At 39.6% G+C, this 12134-nt stretch overlaps 1 protein-coding gene across 1 annotated transcript in view; it reads right to left on the bottom strand.

The window, feature by feature from the left end:
• The window catches only part of GABRB1 (gamma-aminobutyric acid (GABA) A receptor, beta 1), a 453599-nt gene that overhangs the window by 16568 nt on the left and 424897 nt on the right, over nt 1–12134 (bottom strand). Inside the window, exons 6-8 of the mRNA XM_010858864.1 lie at nt 9757–9894; nt 9505–9657; nt 6212–6456 (exon numbers count right to left, since the gene is read on the bottom strand). Coding sequence (XP_010857166.1) covers nt 6212–6456; nt 9505–9657; nt 9757–9894 — 536 coding nt within the window. The remainder of the gene's footprint in view (nt 1–6211; nt 6457–9504; nt 9658–9756; nt 9895–12134) is intronic.

Raw genomic sequence — 12134 nt, 5'->3', positions numbered from 1 at the left:
AAAGTGAAAAGTGAAAGTGAAGTCACTCAGTTGTGTCCGACTCTTAGTGACCCCATGGACTGCAGCCCACCAGGCTCCTCCGTCCATGGGATTTTCCAGGCAAGAGTACTGGAGTGGGGTGCCATTGCCTTCTCCAATTAATTATACACATACTCAATATTGTGGTAAGTCTTAAGGTGGAAAAGTATAGAATGTCATGAAAACAAATCACAAGGGCACCAATATAAACTAATTCCTACCTGGATACTTCCCATCTCTTTATTTGGTTCAGACAGTAAAGAATCTGCCTACAATGTAGGAGAGCTGGGTTCGATCCTTGGGTTGGGAAGATCCCTTGGAGAAGGGCATGGCAACCCATTCCAGTATTCTTGCCTTGAAAATTCCATGGACAGGGGAGCCTGGCGGGTTACAGTCCATGGAGTCACAAAAGAGTCTGAGAAATTAATACTTTTCATTTCTTCATGTATTATGTTAAACTTTTCCTATGGCCCTTATTTTAAACTTTTAATTTTGAAATTATGTAGATTTCTGGAAAGTTGCAAAGATAGCACAGAGAGAGCCCATGTATTCTTCTCCCAGTTTCTCCCACTGAGCACATCTTACTGTTGTACAATATCAAAACCAGGAAACTGATATGAATATAAAGTATGTATAGTTCTATGTAATTTTACTACACATTAGTTCCATGTAATCACGACTGCAACCAAGATACAAAGTCTTCTACCACTGTGAAGGTTTCCCTCCTGCTCCCACTTTATAATCAGTCGCATCCACTGACCCCTCCCCACCACTGTCACTAAGTTCTGGAAACCACTAATCTGTTCTTCATCTCTATAATGTTGTCATTTCAGAAGCATTATATAAATACAATCATACATATATAATCTTTTGAGATTGGCTTTTTTCACTTGGCATAATGCCCTTGAGATCTAGCCAAGTTGTTGCCTGTATCAATGATTCTTACTTTTTATTGGGCTATTACTTTACAGTGTGAATGTATAATAGTTTGTTTAACCATTCACCTGTATGCATGCTAAGTTGTTCAGTGTCCAGCTCTTGTGACCCTATGGACTGTAGCCCACCAGGCACCTGTGTCCTTGGAATTCTCTAGGCAAGAATACAGGAGTGGGTTGCCATGCCCTCCTCCAGGGGATCTTCCTGACCCAGGGATCGAACACACATCTCTTGCGTCTCCTGCATTGGCAGGTGGGTTCTTTACCACACTACTTAGCTTTTATAGGATATTTTGGCTATTTCCAATGAACTTCTAAATATATTAATTATAGTTATTATTATTAATTATAACCATTATTTTTAACCCAACATCTGAGATTTTTGCAGGATGTTTTATTGACTAAGTTTCTTTCTCTTGACTATGGGCATTTTTTTTCCTATTTCTTCTCATGTCCAGAAATCTTTTATTATTAAACTAGACATGTTGGTGATATACCGTAGAGACTGGATTTTGTTATCTTCCCTGACAAATCCTGACTTTTGTTTTGAAATTAAGTTAAATTACTAACAGATCCCCTAGAATGTGTAGACTTGGTTTTATATGTTGTTAGGCTGAGTCTATTTTAGTTTTTCCCTTAACTCAAAGGGAATTTCTTATTCTAGTGACTTAGTCTTCTAATGTGTGATCTTTTTAGGGGTTTTAATGGAAAACTTAATGTATTTACCAACCTGCCCTAAATGGCTGGATTCAGACTCCAACCTGACTTCCATACGGCAGATAACAGCTGAAATCTCTGTTCATCTGTCCCCATCTCCTAGCCTTTCAGCTGCTTTTTTTCCTCTCTGGCATTCTTGGCATTTTACCTATATTTGTAATTCAAGGATTAACCAAGGACTCATGGGAAGTTTATACTTAGATTTTGAGTTTCTCTTGTGGCTTCACTTCCTCCTAAAATTTCTAGGAACTCTGGAAGCATCAAACTCCATGCTCTGATTTATCAGATCAACAAAACTGCACGTTTTTTTGCTGATATTTCCCTGCTCTGCATCTTCCAGACTGGGGAGTAGCCTTCAGGGAGGAAGCTGTATAAACACTATTTACACAGTGAGATTCCCTTCATTGGGGTTTGACTCTCTGCTAGTTTTTGCTTGTTTTCAGTTACTCTCTCATGTCTTCAAGCAGATTTAAAAAAAGTTATTTTTTCTCAGGATTTATGATTTTTAATCTGTCAAAGAGTCAATTTGATTTAAACAACTCTGCCATGTCTTACTTAACATGATCTGTTTTTGAATTTTGGCGTAAATGTGTTTACTTATGTTTCTATGAAAAGCATCTATGGCATTCCAAGTCTAGCTTTCCATAGGTAAAAATACATCTTTATTTTCTTTACATGTTTTGTCTTCTGACAACTGAGGGATTTTTCTGTTATTTCTCTTGGAAGTTAAATTTAAAAAGTCAATTTAAAAATCAAATAAACATTTGTTTATTTGAGATTCAATGAAACCTTACTTTGTCTAAGCCCTGTGTTGCTCAAAACACCTGCTTATGAGATAAAGATCAGTTAGATGGAAACATTTTACTTATTTCTTATGTAGTCAGTAAATCCACTTTAGAGCAATATATGTTATACCTCTAGATATGATATGGCATATGAGCCTTTCTGCCAGCCTTTATTTGTCCGTTTGTTGTTTAGTCGCTATGTTGTGTCAGACTCTTTTGAGACCATATGGACTGTAGCCTGCCAGGCTCCTCTGTCCATGGGATTTCTCAGCCAAGAATACTGTAATGGGTTGCCATGTCCATCTCCAAGGCATTTTCCCAACCCAGGGACTGAATCCATATCTCCTACATGGCAGCTGGATTTTTTACCCCTGAGCCACCTGGGAAACCTTAGCACCTTAGAAAATTCTTTGATATCCTGGGATAGAATCAAGGCAGAGTGTGGTTAAAGTTCGTTTTATAATATTTTTCTTTTATCTGAATAATTTGACTTAAGGTTGCTTGACTTATCCATCTAGTTACTCTCTCTAGAGAATGTTGCTTTTCTAGCCAATTGAAAGACCTTGTTTTCTTCTTTTTATTACTCCAAATGCTATGTACCTTTGACTGTTCATCCTGTTCATATCGTCTGAACATTCCTACCAAGGAATCTCTACCATTTTGTCTATGTAGGGTTTTTACTCATGATAAATCAGTTCACACACATTTCAAGCTCTGCAGAGGACCAACCAGTAGATTAGAAGTAACTGAGTTGGGAATGGGAGTAGAAAAGAGGTGGCTTTGAAAACCACTGCTAAGATACTTCTAAAGCTGGTCTGGCTACAATCAGATAATAGGAAGCTTTTCCTTTCAGATATATCCAAGATAAATGCTCTCCTGTCTTATTTTATACTTCAATCATAGTTTTCTTTCCAGCCAGATCAGAAGATTCTTGAGGGCAAGGATCATGACAACCCCTTTCCTTGTAGGACTGAACATAGTGCTTTACACAGGAGTAAGAAGGCAATGGCACCCCACTCCAGTACTCTTGCCTGGAAAATCCCATGGATGGAGGAGCCTCGTAGGCTGCAGTCCATGGGGTTGATGAGGGTCGGACATGACTGAGCGACTTCACTTTCACTTTTCACTTTCATGCATTGGAGAAGGAAATGGCAATCCACTCCAGTGTTCTTGCCAGGAGAATCCCAGGGACGGGGGAGCCTGGTGGGCTGCCGTCTATGGGGTCGCACAGAGTTGGACACGACTGAAGTGACTCAGCAGCAGCAACATTTTATTTGAGTGTGTTGCTTTGAATTTCGACCATTTGGCTGAATCTGTAGGTTTTCTTAATTTATGATTTTCTAGTTACTTGACATTGTCAAATTTTGATATCCTACTAAAAAGCACGAAGATGCACCTTGAAGATTAGTAATTTGACTTCTGCCTGATTCTTCAGCCACAGCACATATTACTTTATTTCTCCCTCACTTACTATGCTCTTGCTACATTGGTCTTCTTTCAGTACTTTTACATATCATGCAATTCTTTGCCTAGAATGGACATGGCACATGCCACTTTCATCACCCAGCTGACAGATCCAATGGTAATTCCTCAGAGAGGTTTTCCGGATCACCTGATCAATATTTCCTGTTCCCTTGAACATTCCCCTGTTCAAGACAATGCTCCCCTGACATTCCCTTGCCCATTACTCTGTTTTACTTTCTTTGTGAAAGTGAGTCACTTGGTTGTGTCTGACTCTTGGTGACCCAATGGACTATACAGTCCATGGAATTCTCCAGGCCAGAATACTAGAGTGGGTAGACTTTCCCTTCTCCGGGGGATCTTCCCAACCCAGGGATCAAACCCAGGTCTCCTGCATTGCAGGCAGATTCTTTACCAGCTGGGCCACAAGGAAAGCCCACTTTCTTTGTAGCACTTCCTTTTACCTGAAATTATTCTCTCAATAGCTGGTTGTTTGCTTCCTGGCTGTCTTCCCATGTTAGCGTCTAAACTCCAGGAGGGCAAGGAAAAAACTCCTTTCATTAACAGCAGTATCCTCAATGCTTAGAACTGTGAATGAATATTGAGTTGTCACCCTGTGTGTCATCTTCAAAACAATTTGTCATGGATCCAGTATTTCAATGCACATATTGTCAAATGGTTTTAGTGATAAATGGCATGAAAGTAGGGACTAGGGACTAGGGATTTTTCAAAGGAATAAACAAAGCATTATTTTCAATTTAATTACACACTGAGAGCACAGGTCATAGGATCTACCAGTGAAAAGCAAAGGACAAATATTGACAGTGTCTTGAATATAATAATTGTTGCTGTTCAGTTGCTCATTAGTATCAGACTATTTGCAGCCCCATGGACTGCAGCATGCCAGACTTCCCTGTCATTTGCTATCTCCTAGAGTTTGCTCAAACTCTTGTCCATTGAGTTGGTGATGCTATCCAACCATCTCATCCTCTCTCCCTGCCTTCTCCTCCTGCCCTTGATCTTTCTCAGCCTTAAGACCTTTCCCAATGAGTCAGCCCTTTGGATCAGGTGGCCAAAATATTGGAGCTTTAATACTTATTGAGTATTTACTGTGTACTAGATTAGACATTAAAAATACTAGAATATAAACTATCAAATACTAGACTTTGAAAAAAAATACCAAAACTCATTTAGTCCTTATGGTAACTGAGAGATAGGTATACTATAGTCATCATTTTCTGGTTGATAACATTAGGAACAGGAGTTAGATAAGGAGTGACATAGGTTGATTTGCCTGGAGGTCTAAAGCCAGTAACCGGACTTCCCTGGTGGCTCAGATGGTAAGAGCATCTGGCTACAGTGCGGGAGACCCAGGTTCAATCCCTGGGTCAGGAAGATCCCCCTGGAGAAGGAAATGGCACCCCACTCCAGTACTCTTGCCTGGAAAATCCCATGGACAGAGCAGCCTGGTGGGCTATCGTCCATGGGGTCGCAGAGAGTCAGACACGACTGGGCAACTCCGCTTTCACTTTCTGAAGCCAGTAAGTGGCAGAGCTGGGAATTAACCCCACGCAGTTTGATTCCATTCTGTGGTGGTAACCGCTGTGCTGTAGTGCCTCATTGCCACTTAGGAGTAAGAGTTTGTTCTCACTTCTTTAGTTCTCTCATTTATTTATAAAGTAGATCTGGAATTGTTTTGCATATAGTCTCACAACTATATAGTTTAGAATAAGGAATCATGGACTTGCAGTTGAGTTGCAGGCCCATGTATGTTATTCATCTATGTAAAATTCCACCTAACATCTCCGATTCTCAGTTTCCAGTTATGCAACATGAAGGGTACTTTGAGCCTTATTAAAGATAAGCTAGTATTTTATGATATTTTATTTTCTTGTGGGAGCTCTGAGTACCATACTGCTGCTAAATTGCAGAAGAAGATTGTTAGGCATATTTAATAGATTGTGCTGTGCTTAGTCACTCAGTCGTGTCTAACTTTTTGCGACTCCGTGGACTGTAGCCTGCCAGGCTCCTCTGTCCATGGGGACTCTCCAGGTAAGAATACTTGTGTGGGTTGCCATGCCCTCCTCCAGGGGATCTTCCCAACCCAGGGATTGAGCCCAGGTCTCCAGCATTGCAGGAGGATTCTTTACCATCTGAGCCATCAGGGGGGCCCATGAATACTGGAGTGGGTAGCTTATCCGTTATCCCTACCCAGGAATCAAACCAGGGTCTCCTGCATGGAAGGTATGTTCTTTACCAGCTGAGCTACCAGGGAAGCCCTATTTCATAGATTACCTGGACTTTATTCATCTCCAGTTTGTTCTTCTCATTAGCGCTCTGGTCTTGTTTGCCAGCTCCTTTCTTCTGAGGGCCCTTTCCAAAAAAGATGTAATTTACAAAGGCATATTCCAGCAGAGCCAGGAACACAAACACGAAGCAACCCATCAGGTAAATGTCAATCGCTTTGACATAAGGAATCTTTGGCAGGGTCTCCCTGAGGTGAGTGCTGATGGTGGTCATTGTCAGCACTGTGGTGATTCCTATGAAACAGAAAAACACAGCTCAGCTGAATGCACTGTGAAGATTCCTGTTGAAGACAGATGACAGATGCCATTCTCTTGTTAGTATCCCAGAATGACGGCAGTGATACAATAAACCACGGGGTGAAAAGAGCAGATGGTTTAAAAGACAAAGCTGCAGGCTCCTTACATAGTTCGTGAGTGAATCATAAAATGGGATGCTTTGTGAATGTTGGGTTGAAAACTGTATTTTAAAAAATAATGCACAAAGGAGAAAGAAAGGTAAATGGAAATATTAAAATCTCATTGATTCACCCACTGTTCACTGTCACATGTCCCTCATTCTACTACATGCCACCTTCTTTCCTTCCTTCTCTCAGCATCTGTCATGTCCATCCTAAATCTGTTCTTGTAATACTAATCCCCATGACAGCCACTACCAAACTGAAAGTCAATGACCAGTTTAAGAACTATTTCATTGCATGAAACTAATATACCCAGGTCATAGGGTCAGTATTGATTTTTAAAAGTATAATGCAACATTCATAGTGAGTTCACATGGAAAGAAGAAACTAATAAAGTTCATGATTTGCATCAAGTATTTGATACATGTATTTTAAAATATAATAAAATCTTACTGACTTTTCCCCCTAAAACATTACCTCTAGTTCCTTGATTCCAGAGACTAGAGTGAGTTAGCTCCCTGGAGTCGGGAAAAGACTTCCTAAAAATTCAACTTGTTAAAGAAATTTAAGACTGTAGTCTTTTAGAAGGAAGATTTTTGCGTTGTCTACTTTGTTAAATGTATCATTCTTAACAGTATAATCTTTGTGTGTCTGTATAACATTTTGTGTTGATGATGGTGATAAAACAATGATTGGGGAAAATAAGAAGTGATATGCCTACTGAATCCTAAACTATGCTGTAATATTGATATTGCACACCTGTATAGGACTTCCCTGGTGGCTCGGACAGTAAAGAATCTGCAATGTGGGAGACCCAAGTTTGAACTCTGGGATGGGAAGATCCCTTGCAGAAGGGAATGGCTACCCACTTCAGTAGTCTTGCCTGGACAGAGGAGCCTGGTGGGCTACAGTCCATGGGGTCACAATGAGTTGGACATGATTGAGTGACTAATATACACACACAGTGATTTTCCAGTTGTGGACACATCTCTGAATTCTATGCAGTCGTAACAGCCTGCTGAGTGGGATAGGGCAGGTATATTGTTCCCATTTTATAGCTAAGTAAACAGAGACTCTGAGATTAGCTATTTTACTGTAGATCACTGAGCTAGGGGCAAAAAGGCAAGGAGGTACGAAGCAAAGGCATTTAAAATAAAAGCAAAACCTAAAACTCGATGGAGTTCCTCAAAAATAAAGACAAGAGATGTAAAATGGATACTAAAGACAAAGGAGAACTGGCAAAGGGAACAGAAGTTCGAAAATGATAAGGGAACAAAATAGTTTCAACTTCATTTGCGAGTGAGATTATTCTATTTGGATTCCCTGATTTGACCGCCCAGCTTTAGGAGAATAGAGGTAGTCAGAACTACTGTACAAAACGTTTAAATCGTTGACATCAGTAATGGATTTAAATGTCTGGACTGATATGAAATGCCCTCGTGAGTGGTCCTATTTAGTTTTTTGAATAAAATTTTAAATTTCTCATAATTCTACCTAACCTCTGATACAGAAACAAACAATTCATTTAAAATACATCAATTCCACTTCTGCTTCTAGTCCTTGGCTTAACTTTTTTTAAGCAAGGGGGAGGGGTTGGTAAATACATTTATTTTCTACTTAATTAGGTTTTAAACTACCTTAGGTTTTACATTTCAAAAGACAGTTTTATTCATTATATGCTGACATCTCTAATCAAAATATTGTTAGCTTTGAGGAGAGATGTGTAAAAAAGAACTGCAATTCATGACCTTGATGGTTCATATTCCCTGCTGTGGACATTGTCCAATGTTTTTCTTTAACCATGGCATATATATGTATTCATATTCACATTCAAATAATATGTGCACATACATATGTATGATATGATAAAGTATTTGTCTAGTTTCCTTAGTCTTGGAATGTTCAATGGTTGATGAGGGGCTGCTAGCACTTGACTTTGTAAGCCTTAGATACTCAACCAATAGAAATGAGCTGTGGACATGATGACTAGTCTAGGGGTGAAAGGTTATGCGGATTATTTAATCCAGTTCTGTAGTCTCAGAAGACCTAGGTATGTTAGCTTAGTCACAAATGATGCTCTTTTGCATGAACATATGCATGTGTGTGTGGGTGTGTGCGTGTGTGTGTGTGCGCGTGCATGAATAATCCCAGAAGATGATAAATGAAATTGCTCTGGGTCAAATAATAAGGCTGACCCACACATACCCAGATTCATTAGACAGATCATACATATTCTAACTTTCCAAGGAATCCTTTAAAATTAAACACAGCCCTTCAGCTTGGAGCAATTATTCAGTCACGGCAAGATTAATTCTGAATTTTGTTCTTCAGGAAAGAAACCATTTTTATTCTGTCCTGATTATAGATCATTAATACAGCTGATGAATATCTGTACCTTTCTCAAGTGCAAGGAGCTCCATTTAAGGGAAATTCAGATAGATACAATTTAACTACATTTAATATTCAAAAGATAGTATTGACATAGCTTGTGAATAGTTACAAGATTTAGCTTTCTTCAGGTCCATTTGAGATAATGTAATAATGTTCTCCACCAAAGAAAGCAGGAACCAAGGAAGAAATCACAAAGTTAGTAAAAATTAGTGTAATGAGAATTTTAAAATATGTTCTAAGAAGCACTTATATAGGGTTGAATGTACTCCAAGATTATTATTTATTTTAATTTTGGTAAAGTGATAAAAAGATGTTATGTTGTAAAACGTGCACTCTGTTAAGTGCTTACATGTAGATGTTTTATTACCAAGCACCCTTAGGGCACTCTCATCCTTTGGCTTTCTATGAGAGAAGCCCTTGCCCGTAATGCTTCTCATTGGTTGTTATTTGAGGTGAAATCCCACCAGCCCTCTGGGGTGCTGGAATGCATTACCTAGTGCAACTCTGGCTGCAGATGCGTCATAATTGATCCAAAACGACACCCAGGACAGAATTGTAATCAGTGTGGAAGGCATGTAGGTTTGCAAAATGAAGTAACCGATGTTTCTTTTTAGACGAAAACTTAGTGACAGTCGTGGGTATGCCCCTGAATGGAAAAAAATAAAAGAAAAAAATCAGATGGTCATTTGGTTGGCTCCATCTTCCTTCTCAGCACCCCTAGTACATTTTGGGGGAAACTTCTCACCTGTTGTGAATTCCACCTTTTTTGACACCATCTTGTAATCAACAATTGAAAACTGAGGGAGCTCAATTTTATTCACTCCTGTTACTGCGCCCTCTCCTCCATTCCAGTAAAACTCAATGTCATCAGTGGTGTAGCCATCTGAAACGAAGAAACAGCATAGTTAGATAGAGTTCAGTTGGCCTAGAAATTCCTTTTGAAGACAGTCGGGGATCTGAGAAAAAATTCCCAGTGATTGATGATAAGATGATGTTTTAAATCAGGATGACAAAAGAGATTTGTTGAGTGCTATTTCTGATAGGCTGGTTGTGGTTGCATTGAGCAGACGGACACCGCTGGCCTCGGTGAACATAAGCTCTGTGATCATTCAGTGATATCCTCTATCACTGCTGTGTATTTACTCTCCTTGTGTCTACCAGTGAATTGGAGGATGCCTGGATTCTAGGTGTCTTGGCATAGAAGACTCTTAAGAGTGCCTTAGACTGCAAGGAGATCAAACCAGTCAATCCTAAAGGAAATCAACCCTGAATATTTATTGGAAGAACTGATGCTGAAGCTGAAGCGCCAACACTTTGGTCACCTGATGCAAAGATCCAACATAATGGAAAAGACTCTGATGCTGGGAAAGATTGAAGGCAAAAGGAGGAGAGAGCAGAGGATGAGATGGTGAGATAGCATCACTGACTCAAGGGACATGAATTTGAGTACACTCCAGGAGACAGTGAAGGACAGAAGAGCCTGGTGTGCTGCAGTCCCTGGGGTCACAAAGAGTTGGACACGACTTAGTGACTGAACAACATTTAATCACAACAAGTATAATAATAGAGCACATATTTGTTAAGAGAGAAAGAAAGAATATTCTTGTTAGAAATATATTCTTGTTAGAAATTCTTGTTAGAAAGAATAAAGGGATGAAGTATAATGAAAGAACAAATTGGTACAGATCTGTTAAATGATCTAGACATTCAAGATAGCAGTCTCTTTTTTTAAAAAAAATAAACTTAGGCAAGCTTCTATTTATATCTTTTGATTATAGCTAATATATATGTATATATATGTGAAAATTGTAGGAGCCATGTGATTTTTTGATGATATTTTTATATCTTAATACTTATGAGAGTGAGCTTTAAGTAATTTAGGAGAACATGAGGAGGATTATAGATTGTGGCAGAAGGGTCTATCCTGAAATCTATTCTCCCTTTCATTTTTGCTCCCACTTCCCAGTAGTCTATTTAAGATTATAGACTAGATCATATATTATCATATATTAGAATAGCTTGCATAAAAACAATGAACTGATATATCCAAAAGTCTAAAATTCACTTAAGACATAAAGAAGGCTATATTTGTATCTATCTTCTAGAGACAAAGAGAGTCTTTCTAAGTTTCTTTTCTTTTTTATTCAATCCTTTTGTTTTCAGCCTGTATTCTTATCTTCAAGCTCTGCACTGATATCCGCCTATCCCAAAGACCTGCTGTTCTCCCCTCTTCAGAGGAGAAGCCTCTGGTCATGGAGTGGAGGTGTGGGACTAGGGGTCTGGAGATTTAATTGATTAGACTCTCTGTTTTTCTGTTAATAGTCCCACCTACATCCCTCCTGCCAAAGCTATTTTATTAGGCAATTCCTGAGCTTTTTTTTTTGGTGGGGAGGGGTCTGTGTATAAATCTGTTTACCTGCTAAGTTTATTTTTTATTTATATTCACCTCAAATAAAAAAGCATCCAATTCTTTTCCATTTAGAAAGGAGAGAACCGGGGGACTAGAAGCTTGGGTACTTGGATAGGGGTTAGAACAGTGAGATTAAGGAAGAAAGCTGGGTGTGGGGATTTGGTGGGGCCTATTTAATGAAGGCTGCTACCACTTTGTGACTATTTAGAGTAACTGCTGCTTTCACAGTCCTCTAATAAGATGTGTGTGTGTGTGCTAAGTCACTTTGCAACCCTATGGACCATAGTCTGCTAGGCTCCTCTGTCCATGGGATTCTCCAGGCAAGAATACTGGAGTGGGCTGCCATGCCCTCCTCCAGGGGATTTTCTGAACCCAGGGATCTAACCCACATTTCTTATGTCTCTTGCATTGGCAGGCAAGTTCTTTACCACTAGCACCACCTGGGAAGCTCTTAATAAGAGGTAACATGAACGTGTTAGTTGCTAAGTTGTGTCCGACTCTGTGATGCCATGGACTGTAGCCTGCCAGGCTCCTCTGTCCATGGAATTCTCTAGGCAAGAATACTGGAGAGGATTGCCATTCCCTTCTCTAAGGGATCTTCCTGACCCAGGGATCAAACCCAGATCTCCAGCACTGCAGTCAGATTCTTTACCATTTGAGCCATTCCCTTAACCAGATGTAGGAGAATTTTAAAAGTGGAGAGAGAGAGAGAG

Source organism: Bison bison, unplaced genomic scaffold (assembly GCF_000754665.1).
Source record: "Bison bison bison isolate TAMUID 2011002044 unplaced genomic scaffold, Bison_UMD1.0 scf7180017864451, whole genome shotgun sequence".
In the NCBI taxonomy this organism is placed as follows: Eukaryota; Metazoa; Chordata; class Mammalia; order Artiodactyla; family Bovidae; genus Bison; species Bison bison.
This window is presented reverse-complemented; position numbering and strand designations above follow the sequence as displayed.